Source organism: Danio rerio, chromosome 21 (genome assembly GCF_049306965.1).
Source record: "Danio rerio strain Tuebingen ecotype United States chromosome 21, GRCz12tu, whole genome shotgun sequence".
Classification (NCBI taxonomy): Eukaryota; Metazoa; Chordata; class Actinopteri; order Cypriniformes; family Danionidae; genus Danio; species Danio rerio.
This window is the reverse complement of record NC_133196.1, coordinates 8,362,596-8,385,306: the sequence shown is the minus strand read 5'-3', so window position 1 is coordinate 8,385,306 and position 22,711 is coordinate 8,362,596. Positions and strand designations below refer to the sequence as shown.

Below are 22,711 nucleotides of genomic sequence, written 5' to 3'. Positions count from 1 at the left end.
TCTGCTGCAGCCCCCCGACTGTGGAATGGTCTGCCTTTACAGATCCGGTCATGTTCTTCACTTGGTGCTTTTAAGTCTCATCTAAAAAAATCACCTTCTGTCTCTTGCCTTTGATTGTAATTAATTTTAATCTGTTTTATATATTTTGCAAATTTTTTATATATAGGTATAGATTTTGTATGCTGGTCGTTTTGTAAAGCACTTTGGTCAACATCTGTTGTTTTTAAATGTGCTCTATAAATAAAGCAAACAAACAAACAACAAACAAGTTTTTGGTGTGCTGACCAGATCTGTGAAGTCACTTCCTGTATCATAGCTTGTTTGCAGACTCTTATTGGTTAGCAGTGACTGTCAGCTAATTCTGAAAATGCATCGGTGATGATCATGTTTTGTGTGTGCATAAGTCTTTTTGCTGTTTGTAGTTGTGTGTGGTTGTGCTCAGTGTGTCCGGGGCGGTTCCACTGTGAGAGCAGTGTTGTGGTTTAGTGACAAAATTAGTGCCGTGGGGGTGAAAATCAGAAAGTACGAGTGTATGTGTGTGTGTGTGTGTGTGTGTCTGTCAGCTTGAGATGTGGGAGTAGAGCACTGTTCAGATTCTCAGCAGCCGCTCAGAAATGAAGTTTTCCTCCAGACTCCTGTTCGGGCTTCTCATGCCATGTCTTTATTTCAGAGGTAAGAAACACCTTCATGACTGGAAAACGCTTATGGAGGACACTGTTCAGTACTAGTATAACATAAAATAACTCAGAAATAACTTCCTGCACTCAGAAGATGACATTTATGATGAATTTTGGATTTTTTATTTTTGGATTTTGGATTTTTTGCAATAAAAGACTTAAGAATTGGCCATGAAAAGTATAATGGTCTAACTTGTCATTTAAAAATAAATATCTGTCATTTTACCAATCTGCAGAATTGTGCTCTGAATTATGAAACTTTCTTCTGCTTTGTTATAATCCTACATTGTACAACCCAAAAAGTTAAGGTAACTCAAACCGTTTGAGGAAACCGATTGCAACAAACCACTTAAGTTCAAAAACTAATCCTGATAAGTACTGTGAACTTACTCCATTGGAGTAAACAAAGCAATTTGAGCACAGTAAAACCCAATAAATGAAGAGAACTCAAACCAACTGAGTACTGTAAAACTAACGAGTTAAGATAACTCAAACCATTTGAGGAAATCGATTGCTACAAAGCATTTGAGTTAAAAAACTAATCTATGAGTACTGTGAACTTACTCTATTTCAGTTGAAGGAAGAGGTATTTAATTAACTCATTACCTTCAACGCTGAGTTCAAAACTCTTTTCAAATGAGTAGAATTAACTTTCAGTAAATGTTAAGTTAACTACACTCATCTCATTTGATAAAGTTGACTGTTAGGATTTACAGTGTATAAACTACCACTACATGCTACTTGTCAATATATATTTTTTTACTGTCAACTCCCTGACAGGATGAACAGTGTTTAACCAGTATTTTAGTGCAGACGTATATGGCATTGGTATGCTGTAATGATTTTAATACAGTCATTTTGTCCTTCTGTAATTAGAGCGAATGTGTTTTTTTTTTATTTTTTAATTTTATTTATGTTTTTAACCCAACATTGGTTCAAATATATACAAACCCAACCATTGGGTTAAAAAGTATCATTCAAATTTAATTTAAACAATTAATCTAATGTTAGGTTAGTCCACATTTGACAACTATTTTGGATTAATACAAACATTTTTGTGTAATAATAATAATAATAAACATTTTTTACACTTGATTTTTACTTTTTTTATTAAAAAGAAATTACTTGAAGCTACTCTCTAAAAACATGCTGGTTTATTGGGTCGGATTTGGACAAACCAACTTTTTGTGGTAAAAAGTATGTTATAAATTTGATAATTGAAAAAACTCAAAATTGTGTTAATTCATACTTGATTTCATTTTTCTTCTGTATTTGTGTTTATGTTTTTGTGTATGTATTTTAGATGCCCGAATTTCCTTCAGTATATTTTTACTCAGAAACTGTGAATTTTACCAAAAATTACAAAGAATCAAACTAAAATTAACCACAATGAATTAAAAATTTTAATTATACAAAATAACAGGTAGCATGTACTAATACTAATAATGTTAGTCAGTGGAAGATTTCTACATTTACTACTTAATAAAAAAAAAAGAGGTCGCTCAGTAACATTAGTAGACATTATTAGCACAAGCGGTCTATGTTAAAATATTTCAATTGATATTTGGATCTTGAAATTAAGGTTCCTGTCAATGTTACTGTTGTATAAGACTTTGTGGTCTTTTATTTTGTTATTGCATGCTATTTCTGACATTTTTATCCCCAACAATGTGGTTTTATGTTCATGGTTTCACACCCTTATGATGCACATTTTGTTTTTAATAAGCAATGCATTTTTCCTTAAAGAGTAGCCTTCAAAATCTATTTGGCAAAATGATAATAATAATTCTCTATAACATAATATATGAAAGGCATTGCATCTATGGTTTTTAAATTCTAAAAAATGCTGGGTTGTTTTGACTCAGTGTTGGTTCAAATATGGACAACAACTGGATTAAAAAATATAATTTAAATGTAAATGACAAAAAATTACCCAATGTTGGTTTAGTCTAAATTTGACCCAATACAATCCAGTGTTTTAGAGTGTAATAATGAAAACAAATACATTTAAACTCTTTTATTTTTTTTATTTTTTTTTATGAAGATTTCTTAAATATACTCTCTAAAAAATGCTGGGTTGTATCAACCCAACATTGGGCCATATATTGACAAACCCAACCATTTGTTTAAAAGTATATCTTAAATTTAATAATAATATTAATAAAAAAACAAATTAACCCAAGGTGTCGGTGTAGGTCAACATTTGACCCAATGTCATGTCAATAAACCCACCATTTTTTAGGCTGCAATAATGGTGGAAAATCACAAGATTTTTACGCATGATGACCCAGTGTTGGGTTCGGCTAAATATGCCCCAATACAACCCAGCATTTTTACAGTGTAATAATGAAAAAAAAAAAAAAGTTAACTATCTTTAATTCAATTTTCTTACTGTAATGGGAAAATAATCCTGACAACTACTCTCTAAGAAATGCTGGATTGTCTTAATCCAACATTGGGTCAAAATGGACAAACCCAACCATTTGTTTAAAAGTATATTTTAAATTTAATTGAAAAATCTAAACAAAACAGTGTTAGTCCACATTTGATCCAATGTCAGGTTAATACAACCAAATATTTTTAGAGTGCAATAATGAGGGGAAACCCCACAGTTTTTACACATCATTTGAATTATTTTTTAATAAATTTTCTCAGTGTAATGGAAAATTCCTTGTAGCTACTATCTAAGAAATGCTGGGTTGTCTTAACCCAACATTGGGTCAAAAATTGACAAACCTAACCATTGGGTTAAAAGTCAAAGTATTTAAATTTAATAGAAAATAAAATTACGATGTTAGTCCACATTTGACCTAATATCAGGTTACTACAATCTGGCATTTTTTTTATAATGTAATAACAACTTTTTTGACATGATTTTCTTTTTATTACTGTAATGGAGAAAAATCCTGGAAGCTGCTCTCCAAAAAATTATAGGTTGTTATAACCCAAGGTTGGTTCAAATATGTACAGACCCAAATGTTGGTTTGAAAAGTGTAATATAAATTTAAATGAAAAAATAACCCATTTTTCAGTTTGTCTATTTTTGAAATTTGTGTTAATTAAATATGTGTTATGAAATTCCAGCATTTTAGCGTGTACACACTTAAGTTCATTCCTGAAAACACATTTATCATTTTATTTATGTGTTGAACAAATCTTGAGATTTTTTTTCCTTTAAGCACAACAACACCACACTGTCATGCAAACATTTGCAAACATTTGCAAACACTTTCTGACTGCTGTATGATACAAGTGCATTAAAAAGTAGTAAAAAGTTAAACAGTATCAATTAAATTGTTTTTAATTGCCCCAATGTTGGGTTAATCCATATTTGACCTCATACTAAATTAATACAACCCAATTTATTTAACAAAAAAATAATAATAAAATAAATGTAACAATGAAAAAATGTATACATGATTTTAACACATTTTTATTTAATTTATTTATTGCAATAAAAATAATTATCTGATGCTACAGAATGCTGGGTTGTTAAAATCCAGCCAAATATTAACAAACTTAACATTGGGTTAAAAATCATGATTAACATTTTATTAAAACATTTAACCCAACACTGGGTTTGCCCATGTTTGACATATGTTGGATCAATACAATGCACCATTTAGACTGTAATAATGGGGATTAATAATTTTATTAATGGAGAATACTTTGAAGTTTCTACAAAATCAATGTTCTGTGTTTTTTTCTTCTCTTGCAGGTTCAAGTGAGTTTTGTGTGTATCAGAGTCCATCCAGCATCACTGTGAATGAAGGAGAATATGCTCAAATCAGCTGCTGCTGGAATACATCCACATACAGTGTTAAAGTTGTTTGGTACATCAATGAGACAAAACTTTCAGATCCAAAGCAGAAACTCCAAGAGCATCAAAACTTGAACTGTTCAATTCTCAACCTCACAAACATACAGAAGAATGATACAGGTCATTATGTTTGTGAAGTGACTCAAGATATACCAGTCCTGGAAAAGAAAAACGGGACTGGAACAAATGTATCCATCAGCATTAGTAAACAAAATACAACTTCTAATAATGGTAATATTCTTCTGTCACAAAATCATGTTTTATACAACCTCTACAATAAAAGACCATAAATAATTAAGTCATACAATAAATTCAGTTCATCTAATTCAATCTATTCTTTCACTTGAAGATTCTGATCAGTCTCCAAATACTAAGACCACGGGCACCCAAACCTGGCTGTTAGATAACTTCCTGCCTTTATCTCTGGGCTCCGCCATCGGCCTACTGACCCTATGTTTGGCCTTCAGCATCTGCAAGATGAGGAACTGTAAAAAAACAGGTACATTTCAATACTGACAGCCCATGCATGTTTACTGCATTGTTTTTTCATTTGCAGTGCACAGTACTTCCGTTTTTTCTGCAAAACTGGTGCTCATTAAAAGGTCTGTAATAATTCTTAGGCTTATTACAATCGAATATGCTGGGATGTCATAAACAAATGTTGTGTCAAAACTGTTGGGTTAAAAGTGTAAGACAGTTGAAGTCAAAATTATTAGCCCTCTGGTGAATTTTACTATATATTGTTTAATATTTGCCGAATTATGTTTAACAAAGCACGGATTTTTTCACAGTATTTCCTATAATATTTTTTCCTCTGGAGAAAGTCTTTCTTGTTTTATTTTGACTATAATTAAAGCAGTTTTTATTTTTTTTTAAAGCTATTTATAAGGACAATATTATTAGCCACTTTAAGCAATATATTTTCGATAGTCTACAGAACAAGTCATCATTATACAATGTCTTGTCTAATTACCCTAACCTGCCTAGTTAACCTAGTTAAGCCTTTAAATGTCACTTTAAGCTGTATAGAAGTGTCTTGAAAAAATCTAATCAAATATTATTTACTGTCATCATGGCAAAGATAAAAGAAATCAGTTATTAGAAATGAGTTATTAAAACTATTATGTTTAAAAATGTGTTGAAAAAATTTGCTCTTCGTTCAATAGAAATTGGAGGAAAAAATAAACAGGGCAGCTAATAATTCTGACTTCAACTGTATACATGAATTAAAAATTAGCCGTCCTTAAGTTTGTCAGCATTTATTAGCGTGTAAACCACTTAAGTTCATTCCTGAAAACACATTTATCTTATTATTTATGGGTTGAATAAATTAGATATTTTTTCCTACTCGCACAACAACAGCACACTGTCATGCAAACATCTGCACACACTTTCTGACTAGCGTATGATGCAAGTGCATGTAATATGAAAAATTATGTAGCCTATGTCACAATGTTGCTGTGTGAGCGGGTGTTTTATGTCAAAGCCTGTCACGTTTCAGCCCCTCACACAGGAAATGCAACTGGTGAGATTATTACAACCTACAAAAAGTTTTAGAACTTTTAAATGCATCAGTTGACATTTATTTCAAGGACTTGAACTTCTTGAAAGACTTCAACAACTTGAAAATGTTTCTAAAACATTTGGTTTTATGTAATACAAATTACAATTTATATATTTTAAAAATAAGAGTTAAAAATGACAATAAAATTACAATACATTTCTAAAATGTGTTTTTTCTTTTTAATAATATTTAAAAGAAATATTTGGTAACACTTTATTCTGATGGTCCATTTGAGTATTAGTAGACTGTCTGCTTAATATCTGCTGATACTGCTCCTTCAACAGACATTTAACTGACTGTAGGAAACTTTGCAAGTACATGACAACTTACACTAACCCGCACCCCAACCTAACAGTCTAACTATGATCTAATGAGAATTAGCTGGTAAGTAGATGTAATGTAACTTAAATTGAACAAACAGGCCATCAAAATAAAATGTGACCGGATATTTAATATACACTGCTGAAAAAAATAAAGAAAACACTTTAACAACACAATTTAACTCCAAGTGTTCCCTTGATTTTTTTCAGCCGTGTATATAATTGTATTAAGTACGATTATGTGTATAATTCAAACTAGAGATGTCCCGATCAGGTTTTTTGAGTCTGAGTCATTTGATTTTGAGTATTTACAGATACCAAAGCCCAATCCGCTATAATAGATAAAAAAAGAATAAAGAAGAGCGAAGAAACAGATCCAGGATGTTACTTAATTTTTATTTAATGCACCTTATTTTAACATATAATAACTCTGTTAACAAGCAGAGCACTTCTGTGAGGTAGCTTGAACAATCAAATAATAAATAACATAAATTCTTCACTTTTGGACTTTAGTGCAACAGCAAATATATATAAAAAAAAAAAAAATCTAATATTAAAAAAAACAGCTTCTCCACCTAAAATGTTTGTGACAATGTTGTCGTCATCAGCTTTATAATACCTCTAGACTGCAGACATACTCGCACTTTTTGCTTTAAGCTGCTTTCGTGTTCTACTTTGCCGGTGTTTAACCAATAGCATCTTTGCAACAAAGAGATGTCATGTCGCACACATTGCTGTTTCTGTGTGAAGTCAAGAAATAGGTCTAACTCAGTCCCACTGCATAATGTGCTCAAAAATGAGAATATATATATATACACACACACACACACACACAATTTTTTAACACATCTATAGTTATGTTATATATATTTGAGTCCTGATTGGGAGGTAATGTCTGATTCGGATCGAGTCTGAAACCAGATATCTGATCACGTGATGGAATCTGGACATCCCTAGTTCAAACTATATTTCAATGAAATTAATATTACAATTTTACTTTTTGCTGTGATACATAATAAATTATTTTCAATTTATGGGTTGCAAATACCATTTGTCCAATCAAACAACATTAACAACAAAAACAACGAAAAGTTCATTTGGGAGTATATGTAGTTAGTAATAATACTATATTCAGACCTGTTTTGCTGACAAAAATATGTTTATGCATTTACAAAACAATTAATTTTTCTTTTCTGCGATGTTATATTAATCATTGTTTGTTGTTGGGCTGTAGATTGGCTAAAAAAATTTCGAAAAGATTTTTTTTACACATTTCTAATTATAATAGTTTGTTTTGTAGATAATCAGACAAAATATGGATTAAGAGGGCTAATAATAGTGACCTTAAAATGGTTTTAAAAACATTAAAAACTGCTTTTATTCTAGCTGAAATAAAACAAATAAGACTTTCTCTGAGGAAATACTGAGAAAAATTCCCGACTCTCATAAACATCATTTTGGAAATTCATTCATTCATTCATTCATTTTCTTTGACGGCTTAGTCCCTTTATTAATCTGCGGTCGCCACAGTGGAATTAACCGCCAACTTATCCAGCATGGATTTACACAGTGGATGCCCTTGCAGCCGCAACCCATCTCTGGGAACCATCCACACACACACACACACACACACACACTACGGACAATTTAGCCTACCCAATTCACCTGTACCGCATGTCTTTGGACTGTAGGGGAAACCGGAGCACCCGGAGGAAACCCGCTTAAACGCAGGGAGAACATGCAAACTCCACACAGAAACGCCAACGGAGCTGAGGTTCGAACCAGCGACCTTCTTGCTGTGAGGCGACAGCACTACCTACTGCGCCACTGTGTTGCCCCCATTTGGGAAATATTTAAAAGAAAATAAATTGATAAATAAAATTCTCATAATTTACATTCAAATAGGATTTTTTTTTTCCATTAGAAAATATACTATAGTTCAAGTTGGCTTTTATTTTCACTTCAGCAATATACAGAGCAGTACACAGTGAAAAAAACAATGATCCTCCAGGACCAAGGTGCTTCATTAAACAACATTAATTGGCAACATAACACAGGACTTCACACTATAAAACAAAATAAATAAATAATATAAAATAATCACTAAGGTAGACATGTTGTATAGAGCAGTGTCAAAAATAGCAGTTTCTGTAGTTAATTGTGTGTGTGTGCATGATTGTTTGTTTGTTTGGTGTGTGTGTGTGTGTGTGTGTGTGTGTGTGTGTGTGTGTGTGTGTGTGTGTGTGTGTGTGTGTGTGTGTGTGTGTGTGTGTATGTATCAGTCCAGTTTCTCTTTATGCTTAGAAGTCTGATGACTTGTAAAAAGAATTGTAAAATTTCTTGCTCTGTTTTACATCATTAGGAAAATATTTGAAAAAGAAAAAAGTTACTTCTATTTATTTTTTTAGTTATTTGACTGAAGCTTTTTTCAGTAGTGCTTTGTTTAGCTATCGCTGGTTTTTAGTTGGTGTTAAAGTGGGCTTGTTGTTGTAGTTAGCCTGGGCATAGTTTGCATGCAAAAACTGGAACACTTCTCTATATATGCAGTTCTGCTTGTGGTTGATTTATAATGGGAACAGTGTACTTTTGTTGCTTCACATTGCTCACTTGCAGTCTAGACTTGCTGTCATGCACACTGAACCAGTCTACATGACTTATTTGGAAGATTTTTTAGGCTATCCGTCTGGAAAGAAAGAAAGAAACTTCCAATTGTAAATATAATAAAAGTCTATTTTTGATTAATGTGCAGTGGTATTTAAGAAAAATAAATGTTAATTATATGTGAAGTTCATTTATAAACTAATTTCGAGAGCATCACAAGTTTATGATTGACCACAGCTCGTCCCACATTACCTATCACATTATTACTAACCAGAAAAATTCAAACACATATAAAAATCAGATTTCCTTACCTTAGACATCTTCACCTTGAAAAATAAATGTGTGTTTAAAAAGTAGTGAGAATACATTACCTCAAATGGATAACTATTTATATATATATATATATATATATATATATATATATATATATATATATATATATATATATATATATATATATATATATATATATATATATATATATATATATATATATATATATATATATGCAATTTGTATTCATTAATAAATTAAGCTTTGTAAATAATCTACCCTGTTCAGCTTTCATTTTTAAAAGCAATAATTAACAGAGATATCCAGTATGAAATGAAGTCAGACTTGAACCAATAAAGATTTAGTTCTAAATTGGTAGATTTACTTTCTGACCTACAAGTCATCTGATACAATCATACCTCTAATTCTCAATGTGTCTGTATGTTCCTCAGAGCGAAGGGTCATTCATCAGACTCCACACAGTGAAGGAGAAGAGCATGAGCACATGGAGGAGGAAGAAGGAAGCACCGGCTCGTCCCGAGGATCCCTTCAGTGGGTGAGTAAAATCCAACATAGGTTCATGCTCAAAGATAGCACCAAAACTTAAGTCTATTTAATACACTAAATATGGCTATATTAATAAAAAATAATGCTGCAACACAGGCTTATTGGAAATATGTGCTTTAGTCTACATTTTTGTGAAACCGCCAAAACATATTTCAACATATGTTTGACTGCAGACAACAACATTTTTTTTGTTCCTTTTCACACTAATGATATTTTACAGGGGCTTTTTATGCATTTCTTTGCACAACAACAAATTAATAACACAACATAACTAAACAGTGTCTGTTATTTGTAAACTAATACCTTTGCCTCACCTATCTATCTCCACGGACCACTTTTTTTGACATGGTCAGTTTGCATGTAGTTCACTTAATGTTGTACTTGTGATGTTATGGTTGGGTTTGAGTTGGGTGAACTTTGGTTTCACAAAAAAAGATAAAAGCAATGTGAAGTCAAGGTAAAACTGTTCGCAGTGCACTTTTCTTTTACTTTTGCTTTTGACAACTGCTATTGGGTTTAGTGGTATCAGTGGTTCGCTATGTGATCTGTACAACAAGCAGCCTTTTCGTGGATAATTACAAGAAGGATCTGAAACATACAATAAAAGTTACCCTTACAGAAATAAAGGTCCAAAATCTTTCACTGGGGCTGTTACTTTTCAAAAGGTATATTTTTGATCCTAAAAGGTGCTTAAAGATACATATTAAAACTTAACAAGTACAAATGTGTACCTCACAGTATCTTAAAGATACAAAAGTGAGCCTTAAAAGGTATATACTAATGACTAATTGTACTGTACACTGTAAATATACCGTTTGAAAAGGTAGCATCCCAGAGGCAGATTTTGTACCTTTATTTCTAAGAGTGAATTCTAAGTGAGTGTTTCTCAACCACTTCCTGGAGAACCACCAGCATTGCATGTTTTGGATGTCTCCTTTGTCTGTCACACCCAGGTCTTTCAATCTCTGTTAACGAGCTGATGATCTGAATCAGGTGTGTTTGGTTATGGATACATGAAAAATATGCAGAGCTGATGATCCTACAGGAACACTGCTCTAAGAATAATATATTGCTCCACAAATTGTAGGCTGAGACATATATTTCCAGAGAGCCTGGGCTAAGATTTTGTCATGAGTTGGTGAGATCTCTCACAAACAACATTCAGTTAAACTGTGCTTGAGAAATACTTAAAAAAGAACATAACTTTAGGTCAAATATAGATACACTCAGTGTTGGGTTAATTTTTAACATTTTAATTACACTGTTTAACCAAAAGTGTGGGTATGTCCAAACAATGTTAGTTAGTTAGTTTATTTACATAGCACATTTTTTACCCAACACAATCACACAATCAACACAACGTTGCCCAAAGTGCTGAACACAATCAATACTAATTAAAATAAGTCCTACATCACATACATAACAATTAAATCATAAGGCAAACCCCTCACCATTAAGCTGCAGGCACACTAGAGCAGTGGTCACCAAACTTGTTCCTGGAGGGCCGGTGTCCTGCAGATTTTAGCTCCAACCCTAATCAAACACACCTAAACAAGCTAATCAAGGTCTTACAAGGTATACTTGAAACATCCAGGCAGGTTCGTTGAGGCAAGTTGGAGCTAAACCCTGCAGGGACACCGGCCCTCCAGGACCGAGATTGGTGACCCCTGCACTAGAGTTTGAGCATTCTGTTGTGCGGAGCTGTGAAAAGGGGGATTAAACAAGATGATTAGACATTAAAAAAGCAAACGATTGCTCAATGTTTAAATTTCTGTCCAGAGAGGTCATGTTTTGATCCTTGATTGGTCTCACGCAGTCAAGTGATGCGATTTCAGAGTTCCACTAAGCTTGAACTTTGCACCTAAGCAACCTGTGAAACTTGACACACTACCCTGCGTTTCCGGTCTGACACATTCACGTGCGTATAAATGGAAGTCTATGGGGAGAAAAGTCAAGTGTGAACGCAGCTTTAAAAAGGCTCAAATGCTAAAGATAAACAATGCAGTTTCAGAAGTTTTTTACCTTGTCTTGTACCTTGGTACCTGTTACGGTCCCTAACTTAAATATGACTCGTGACCAAAAGACAACGTAACATAATAAACAACGGCCAAAGTGCTCCAGCTAAATTATTTATTAACATAACATAACCAGCAAAACAATCCAAATTGACAAGAGATGGGGAGCCCAACAACATAATAAAGAACAACCAAACAAACCTAAGGCAGGTTGGAGCTCCCCACTCCAAACAAATATCAAAAGGAAAGCATAAAGGAGAACACAACAATAAAGCCGTCAAAAACTGTGGTGACGTGGAGGAATGAGGGGCCGTAGAAGTCCGCTTCTGTTTGTTTTAAAGGCCTGACGCCACCAGATTAACCAATAGAAAACTGAAAAGGGAAAAAGACAAACAAGATCAATTGGAAGTAATTATTAAGGGCAGGAGTGAACGGCACACACAACAGTACCTAAAGAATAAACTGATCAGAAGACCTTAGTGACCTAACAAGATTATATACATGTAGGAGGTCTGATAAGTAAGGTGGTGCCAGATCATTTTAAGATTTAAAAATTAACAGTTTAAAATCAATCCATGACCAAACAGGCAGCCAGCCCAGAGAAGAAAGAACTGGGGATATGTGCTCATACTTGTGAGTCCCTGTCAGACAAAAAACCCCATCATTTTTAGGGTACATTATAGAAATAATTCAGTGTTTTGAGAACATTGAAAGACCAACTTGATGTCATTCGTGGTGCTTCATGTAAGTGGGCAGAGCTAAAGATCTGATTACACTTGCTGGTAAAGTCCTTTTTCTGTATGAATCCCACAACTGAACACAATTGTTAAAATAAGTTGATTTAATGTGAGCAGATGGGCTGAGCAAAAGCATATACAATCAATTAACAACGTCAGAGCTCACAACTTTCAAGGTTTATCTTTTATTGTTAAAAATCAACTTCCCTATGGAGAAAATTAATAAACCTCCAGAACCCATGTGTAGCATTTTATGAGAACAAATGATTTTGCCTCCAACATCACTGCTTTATGTCATAATATTCAGTCTCTGGGCAACAGAGCAACATCTGTAGTCCTACGGCGGGTTCTCAGGGAGCACGAGACCTCACTGTTGATCATATATCACATCTCTTTCAATTCGGCAGGATTTCAATTAAATGATTCCATTATTCCATCCATATTCTAACTGACTAATTCATATTCTGTTTCTTTACAGTATCAAGTGCCTGTTTACTGGTCTTACTTTGATCTACGGAGGGGTGAGGAACAATGACAACAAAATTGAAAGATGAACTCGATGTTCTGCTCACTGGATCGTATTGCGCATTTTTATTTCTGTCCCCCTCTGTCTTGCTTTCATGAGAGTGCCTTTGTAAATAGCAGAAGCTGTTTTAGATGCAGCATTCAAGCTATCGATTGTGGTATCAGATGCTAATCTCTCTGTTTATAGCAGCTACATTGATTGTTTTGTTCTTATTTTCATTTTGTGTTGTTTTTATTGAATTAAACTGCAGATTTTTCAAGCCGACTGCATGCATAGGCTCCTGTTCATAATGTTGCGATTCTAATTAAGTACACAGTGTTTACCTTGAAGCCAGTGTGTGAATTATACATTGACTTATAGGGTGGGAGTGGATTTTAACCTATTTCGGTACACTCAGAAATAAAGGTTACACAAGCTGTCACTGGGGTGGTACCTTTTCAAAAGGTACACATTTGTACTTGAAGGGTCCAAATTGGTACCTCAAAGGTATATAGTAGTACCTACAAATTTTAAGAGGAACACTTTTGCACTTTTTAGGTACTAATATGTACCCTTGAGGTATTAATATGGACCTTGTAGGTACAAATTTGTACCTTTTGAAAAGGTACCACCCCAGTGGCGGCTTGTGTACCTTTATTTTTTAGAGTGTAGTAGTTTGGTAATACAGACTTAAGTGAATCAAACTTATGAATGTATTTCAATTACATATATTTTTTTTAAAAATGTATACATTTACAGTGTCTTGGGGCATATTTAGTGACTATTTTAGAGATACTGTAGGTCAGACTATACATATTATGAGTCTAGTTTTCCTTTTTTTAGGGCACATGCAGACATAAACACCTATATTTTTAAGAAACATGTTTTGTAAATACTTAAGATGTCTGTAAATGCTCTAGAACTGCCAGTTTCAGACTGTTAAATTATATTTTACCTAGCAATGATTGCCGCAATTTTACATTCACAATGGTATAATCCGTTATAGGGGGGGATCAATATTTATATTTCTATTATACATTTTTAATTATTAATATTTAAGATCAGATGTCAGAGAAAGCTATTTATTACTATTAAAGGGCTGACCCTGCCCATACATCTTGTTTTAATGTCCTTCAGGGAGGGATCAAGTGTTAATTCAACCCACCCCCCCACCCCCCCAAACCTCCCTGTAATTCGCACCCTGTTTGAAGCTAAGGAGACCCGGTTTGTCTATCTAACTATGAAAAGTCTGACTTTTATTCTGTATCAGTGCTTATTTGCATTCTTAGAAGTTTGATTCTCACACTTTCATGATGTGGTTAACGTTTAACATGTGTGAAATCCAATGTCTGTAACAATTCTGTGATTATGTGCAAGGAACAATAACTGTAAAATATTTAGTAAAGTATGAAGTGATTTCTTTATCTGTACATACAGAATTTTCTTTTCATAAAGTATGAAAAAAATTTGTGACTCTTATGTAGTTTCTTGCAAAAAAAGATAGAAGAAGAGTGGGGGAAATGTTGACTGTAAGGGTGGAAACTGTGGTGGTATTGACGGGTCAATGGCAGGAAATGGAAACTGCAGTGCATTTGGTTTCCTTCGACCTGTTTTCAGCTTGATATTTATGCATGTTTCTCTGTTGACCAAACAAATATGTTTCATATGAAGTTAAAGTGTACAAACCTAATGAATCAAACAAAATCAATACAGGTTATTTCTTAATATAGGCAATATTCATTCATTTTGTTGCCAAATATCTTCACATTTTGGATGACTCCAACCAAAAAAATTTACAGTCAGGTTGCAATGGTCGACTTTAAGCACGACCACATGACCTAGATTCAGCTTTTATCATAGGCACAAACATGTGTTAAGACCACAAAGCCTGCAATTGTGTCAACAAAAGTGCTTTGTGAAGCTTTATGAGGTTTTTATCATTTTATAAACACACATTTAACCTTGTGTGTTGGTCAATCTTCAAGCAAATCAATCTTGAGGAATTTGTTTATCAAAGTATAGCAAACAAATTTCTTTGATGTAAAAAATCAGAAAATGTGTATGTGAAGAATTCAGATGCAAAAACCTCCAAATGCCGTCTGAAATTTCCATCGAAAATTAATATTTTTCTCAGCCTCCTTTGTTTCTGTTGAGATATTTCACTTTAAAGACCAGGAAAAGCACTTATTCTTTGCCACCAAAGTGATGTTACTGAACATACAAACAGGAGCCTGATTAAAATGCTCATTTTAGAGAAAAAATTCAGATGGCATTTAGAGGTTTTTGCATCTAAACTCTTCATATAGCAGTTATTATAGTCAACAATTTAATGTTAACTACTTGAAGCAGTGAAGGAAAACACTTTGACTTTAATACATTTTCTTCAAAGTAAAAGTCCTCGGGCATCATCATTGCTCATTAAAACACATATAACCAGTTCAATAGGTCATGTATTTTAAGCAAATCTCTGACCTCAGTCAATGTTTGTTTGCAGATGCCATGCAAACTGCAGGTTTATATGCATCATCCTTAGCGTATTAAAGGGCAAGTCTACATGTATATAGTTCAACGATGAGAGCGGAAACCACTGTGAATTTTGGTAGTGTTTTTAGCACATGCTTTAAGAGGCTATATGTTTCCTTCCATGACGTCTGCCTATACCAGTGTAACCTCATGTAAACAAGTTCCGTAATTTTCACATTTCATTTTTTCAAACTTAATGTTTTATATTTACATTTACATTTTACATTTAGTCATTTAGCAGACGCTTTTATCCAAAGCGACTTACAAATGACTTACAAATTATGTAAAGATATAAGACCAGTAGCGGACTGATAGTTACAAAATAGTTGAAAGTCCAGACTGTACATTGTTACACTTGGGAAATATTGATCTTTGTCATACTTTGAACAGATATGTTTTTAAAATATATAACTTTTAAACGTTTCATAATATTAAAATCATGTTTTTTATATGTTAGCATCAGTATTGTTAGTTTTTAAGATGTCTATAAGCAAGTGTGCTCCAAAGCAAAAGTTTGTTTAGAAGATATAAAACTGATAAACACATGTAAAGTTTGTCACTTCTGCTTATATGGAGCAACGATTTTTTTCTCATCACCTCAAACTACACCAAGGCAGCATAAATCTATCTAACATAAATCTGGCAGGCATTCATCCAGCACTGGCATACAGCACGTGGGCCAAAGAAGTGGCACCGTCTTTAAGGCGGCACACAATACTTGGGTCAGATGTAAAATGTAGTATTTGGCCCAGATGTTAATAATTGATACAATGGTTATGTAAGTTTGGCCTATCTTGAACTACATTTAAAATACATGTTTATTAAAAAAAAAAAAAAAAAAACTAACCAATCAGGTCGTTTCGAGAAAAAGCGCCCATAGCAGGGCTAAAGCACAATGATTAATAGGTTTATCAGTTTATTGCAGTGGTGACACACCAACATATCTGACCCAGTTTAGGCTCAGTTATGGGTTATTAACTTGGCTGAGATTTGCCCAGACATAGTCAATGTTTGGCCCTTGAATGGAAGCCAGACTTGGTCCAGTCATGTACCGTAAATCACTGCGCCATGTGGGCCAAGCAAAGTGGGCCAGAGCTGAGTCAGAGATATTTTGCTATGTGGGCAGTTTCTCATCAAATCATAACCAATCATATGCTCTCTATCTGAAAAGCCCCGCCCTCTTCAGGACACTTCTCTTTTTTTTTTTAAATGCGCTTGAGCTTTAACCACTCTCACTAGCTGTGATAAAAACAAAACACTATCAGCTGTTTTTTAAAAAGGGGAGGAGCTACACTATGTCCCACCCTCTCTTCGTGTTTCGGTTGAGATTACGTCAAACATCGAATAAAAATGCATAGTTCAAATCACTTCATGGGTTGTTACTAGATCAAATATGGTTGCGACCAGAACTTAATGAGAATTAATTATATTATTCTTTAAATTTCCCATTTATTGTATTTTATTAACGTCTACCCCTACCCTAATCCTAAACCCAACCGTAACAGTACTGTAAAAATATTAATTACTGCAATGCAGTGTTAAAAAATTAAGCTATATTGATGTGCGTATCGGGAGCTGTATCCTATGTACATAGACTTTACACACTTCATGGGACCTTTATTCATTTCATTCATTTTTTTTTTTTTTTTTGGCTTTGTCACTTTATTAATCTGGGGTCGCCACAGCGGAATGAACCGCCAACTTATCCAGTATACTTTTTTATGCAGTGGATGCCCTTCCAGCTTCAACCTATCACTGGGATGCAGCACTCATTCACACACATACACTACGGACAATTTTAGCATACCCAATTCACCTGTACCACATGTCTTTGGACTTGTGCGGGAAACCGGAGCACCCGGAAGAAACCCATGCGAACACGAGAAGAACATGCAAACTCCACACAGAAATGCCAAATGATCCAGCCAAGGCTCGAACCAGCAACCTTCTTGCTGTGAGGCAACAGCACTACTACAGAACTAAAAAAATTCTTACTCACCACTTTGAATAATTTCTGCTCAGAAATAAATCCTAATTTTAATAAAAGTTATAAAACTTTCATTTTCCAGTGATAAAATGTGCATTGTTTTGCTTGAAAGGGTAATGCCACACTTTCCCTTCCATTCATGAGCATGTGTGAACAAATGTGGTAGACTTGAAATTCATGCAACGAAGTTCTGAAGCTCCTTAAAACCGTAGCCTAAGTAAACCTGTAGGCATTGCGCTTATGATAGACACTTCACTAGCCCAGGGCCACAGGAGACGGTTGGTGAATGGCAGCGACAAATACAGTATGTCTAGATTTCATATTGCAATCTGCATGAATTTCATACAGAAACAACAAACATTTTAGCAGTCATATTTAGGCTAATTATTTAAATAGGCATATCTATATGCGACATTTTATAATTTTTATTTAAAAAAAACATGCAAAATGAAATATACAAAATATTTAAAAGCAGACCAAAATAGACTGTTGGACATTCTACCAGAAACTTACATTTTCATTTATAAAACATGTGACAGGATCTGACCTTTAAGCTTGTCTTCCTCAAACAATCATACAAAAACAAAAAAATACAAGCATAAAATCATTCAATTCAATGATAGAACGCATCCTAGACCACTGTCAGTTTCATAGCCCTAAAAAATGTAATGCAAGTGTGATATTAAATAGTAGCCAACAGTACATAGTGTGTTGGATGCGAATTCAATTAGAACTGAGCATGTGAATGTAAATGTCATCCTTGTCATAAAATTTTTTTTTCACCAAAATACGGAAACTAACTAAGTTTATGTATGCTAGTATGTTACAGTACTTCAGATATACTCAAAAATGTATCTGTTAATGTTTTCAAACTATTATATTTGATTTACCAAAGTCACACAAGTGGGACTTTCACATCTGTCACATCCATAACGACACTTTTTCCTCATAAATGCAAAATTATTAAATAAAATAAATCAGTAAAATAAAAAATCAGTAAAATAAAATTAGTCATGTTTATTTGTACAAAGAGACAACTCTTATCCTTCACATCGGCATTATTTCTTTTAGGTTTTGCAGTTTAATTCACAGAATTTCTACAAAGTACTTTGTATACTGTAAACTCGCATACTTTTTTAATCACATCTATAACGCACATTTATTTTCCTCATTTAAAGTACAAAACATGTTTACAGATTGATATTTTTCTGGTCAGTTGTTTTGGAAAATAAAAAACATATGTTTCAATTTAATGTTATATACAGTAGCATATACTTTCCATGTAAATGTATGTTTTGAGTTTTCACTTCAAACGACACATCCATAATGCTGAAATTGTTACAAACTACAAACACGGGTGAAAAGTGTAAATGAACTACAAACCTGATGGATGCGCGAGACCAACCGTCGAGGCTTCAGTAAAGATGTGTATGACTTATTATTAAGTCAACTGGAAAATATTTAAATAGTGTTTTCTGGGTTATATTTAACTGTTTTTGACGTGTTTGGATATTAACGTCTGAATAAAAAATGATCCAAAGACCTGAGGAGATTTTTCAGCATGAAAGACGCATGAATGGGAGATTAACCTGCTGCTGCTTCTCCAATAAGGTAGGAAATTTAAAAGCCTATTACAGAAATGTGAATGATGAGTGGATAATTGACAGGGCTCATAATAAGCAACATAAAGATCTGCGTTAATGAGGAAGTAGCTATGCCCCAAAGCTGGCATACTATTCGGTTACACACTAAAAAAGTATATTTTTCCTGCACAAACAAGTACATACTTTTAGGGTGTAGTATAAGTATGCAAATTGGGATGCAGCGTTTTACTTCGCCTGTTTTCATACAGCGTTTTTTTTTATTGAATACAAGAATAATAACATCACTGCATTGAAGAAAAAATACAATAATAAAAAATTATTTTCATACAACGTCGAATACAACGCGCCACAGTACTTGACGTCATATTTACGACCGTTGCAGCTTCCGTTCAAATTTCGCGCCCACCATGATTGAATCTCGTTCACTAGCGACTCTCTCATCTGGTCAAACACAAACGACAATAACTTTAATAAGAGGAATAAAACTAAAGCTGCACTGTCAGTGATATGAATAACACGTGAATTCACTATGGAAATGTGTGTTTCATCAGTCAACATGATAAGCTCGACTGCAGTGAGACCTCCATCACAAACGTCCTCCGGGAGCCGCCGTTTCATTCATTTCACCTGACAGACTGACAGAGGCCGTAACCGGATTATCACACAGCAAAATCCGCATGTAAGTCAATAAGTTTGTCTGTCGTCGACGGTTTCAGCTACGTCTGGGACAATAGCAAACACCTGCATATTGATTGTCTGTCATCACAAGGTTTAATAATGGATGTCTCCCTCAGTCTTGCATTTGTCACTCAGACTAATAGAAACTCGCGTCCAATAACAGACTCACTCAATAAACATCTCTCTGCGCCTGTAAGACAGATGTGCTTGTGTATCGTAATATTGAGCCGTGTTATATATTTACCTGAGTTTTATTGCTATGCCTCTCTCTCTGTACACATAAACAAACAGGCTTAAGAATATAAATAATGTCAATTCGTAGTTTGAGCTCGTATATTTTTGGGACATTTTGGAATTACATTGTTCCATACCTGTCAACATTGGGATGTGAAAATAAGGGATATGCCCACCATAATAAGGGACCCCGCCTAAATATGCTAATTTCGGAGCGGTTTCACTGTAAATAAACAGCTAAATGATCAGTAATATGTTTTATAATTATTATTATTTACAAAAGATAAAATAAATATACATTAGCAGCAAATAAATTAGCAAACAGTTCAGCTTTTAAAATTAATAGCTGTTATAATGAAATAGAATCAAGCTATCAAATTTCATTAGCCGTTTCTTCACTGTACAACGTACACATTCTGATTAAAGAGCAACGAATTAATGTCTAATTTATTTAAATTTTTTTCGTTTGATTTCATTAAATAACAGGTGTCACTTCAAAAATGCACACATCTAACAATATAATAAAGGCATTCGACTGCTTTCCTAACTTTTTATGCTCATTTAGGACTAAATTAGTTGTGTTTGAAAAAAAAACACAAAGATCGACATCTTTAGATATTATTATTATTATTAATTATGTGTATATGTCTGTTTACATTTACATTTAGTCATTTAGCAGACGCTTTTATCCAAAGCGACTTACAAATGAGGACAAGGAAGCAATTTACACAACTATAAGAGCAACAATGAATAAGTGCTATAGGCAAGTTTCAGGTCTGTTAAGTCTAATTCAGGTCTGTAAAGTCTAAACATGCACCCAAAAGCTAGACTTTCGCTACGCTTCAAATCGTGTGTACAGAATCCGTTTGGGAAACAGCATCTGTTTATCACTATATGAAGTGCGTCAGCTGACAGTCATGCACCATTATATGACTGTTTTGAGGATTGCATAGGAGGGGTGACGGCACCTGTAATGAAAATGAAGAAGAATCGCGCCATTTTTTTATATATTTCAAAGTGTTTTCGTGCCTAAAAAAAGCAAAAGCACAAAACAGACTCGCATTTAAGAGCAAGGGTCGGCCCCTGGTGGTTTGGCAGTATGGGTTGCATATAGGGAGGCTCGACTCTTTAATGTTTCTTGCCACCCTTCAGAGAAAGACTGAAAATACGGGAGGAATACGGGAAAATACCTCTACGGGATGATAGCGGGATTGAACTGTAAATACGGGAGAATCCCGGGAAAAACGGGGGGGTTGACAGGTATGCATTGTTTATGTTTTGAATACATTTGGAAACAACAACAACAAAATTACAAATGTATTCAACATCTTAAACAATTTAATTAAAACAAAAGTCTAAATTGCATTTGTCTTTATTTAAGCTTTAAATTACAACTTCAGTTTTGTAAAGAAATTCATATATTTCTTGCTAACTTCGTCAAAATTTAAAGATCATGACAAACACGATATGTGTCAGAAATTGTGTGACAAAATGGGTGACAATTGTGCCCCACTATGACAAATGTGTCTAAAATAGAGCTGCTTTCTTTTTCTTCATATCACCTTATGATCATCCGTTCCATTTTCTCCATGCTGTCATATCCAATGTGCGTCTGCTTGTATCTTATTCTGTAAAGTCAAAGGCTGGAGACCCCTGCTCTCAGCTGTCAGATCAACACACTGGTAATTAATTTTAGTGTTTCTTCATGACAGCTGCGAACTCACTCTAGTATGTGTGTGTGTGTGTGGTTGTCTGTGGGCTCTGTATTCCTCAAGTTTAGTGGAACAAAATGCCCCCTGAGTACAGCAATACCAATACATTTTGACCTTGTTGGGACATTTTTTGGTCCCCATATGGAAACGGCTTATAAACCACACACAATAAATGCAGATTGTTTTCTGAGGCTTGTGTTTAGAGGATGTACTGTATAAAAATCATTATATATGGGAAATTCCCATAAAGATGTACAAGTGTGTTTTTGCGGACGTGGTATTCTTGAAAGTTGTACCTAGAAGTGTTTTTACAAAAACTGTTGGATGAAATGTCCATTCCTTTGTGTGTGTGTGTGTGTGTGTGTGTGTGTGTGTGTGCACTGTATGTTATTAATACGCTACCTGACAAAAGTCTTGTTGCTTATTCAAGTTTTAGGAACAACAAATAATACCGACTTCTAGTTGATCATTTGGTATCAGAAGTGGCTAATATGAAAGGCAAAGGCCTCTAGATTACGCTTATTTTACCAAAATAAAATATGATCATGTCTTTATTTTTAATTATTTAAATAGGACAGTAAGGTCAGACTTTGCTTAAACAACATATCACTTAACAGAAATAATGTCCAGTATAGAATATAAAGTCATGCTGCAGTGGAAAAAGAATGAATATTGTGTATGACTCCCATGAGCTTGGAGGACTGCATCCATACATCTCTGCAATGACTCAAATCACTTATTAATAAAGTCATCTGGAATGGCAAAAAAAGCGTTCTTGCAGGACTCCCAGAGTTCATCAAGATTCTTTGGATTCATCTTTAATGCCTCCTCCTTCATCTTACCCCAGACATACTCAATAATGTTTAGGTCTGGTGATTGGACTGGCCAATCCTG

The 22,711-nt window shown here is 34.0% G+C and overlaps 1 protein-coding gene across 2 annotated transcripts; it reads left to right on the top strand.

The window, feature by feature from the left end:
• The first annotated feature begins 294 nt into the window (after positions 1-294).
• LOC795570 (uncharacterized) lies at positions 295-14,809 on the top strand. Of its 2 annotated transcripts, XR_012397123.1 has the most exons (6): positions 324-672; positions 4,396-4,728; positions 4,847-4,996; positions 9,708-9,811; positions 13,053-13,487; positions 13,705-14,545. XR_012397123.1 is itself a non-coding variant. In XM_003200821.7 (5 exons), the coding sequence occupies exons 1-5, from the start codon at positions 615-617 to the stop codon at positions 13,107-13,109; spliced, it is 702 nt and encodes a 233-aa protein (XP_003200869.2). In that variant the 5' UTR covers positions 295-614; the 3' UTR covers positions 13,110-14,809. The 2 variants fall into 2 exon arrangements, 1 of the variants encoding a protein (XP_003200869.2); XM_003200821.7 differs by having other exon boundaries at positions 295-672; positions 13,053-14,809.
• The last annotated feature ends 7,902 nt before the right edge of the window (positions 14,810-22,711 follow it).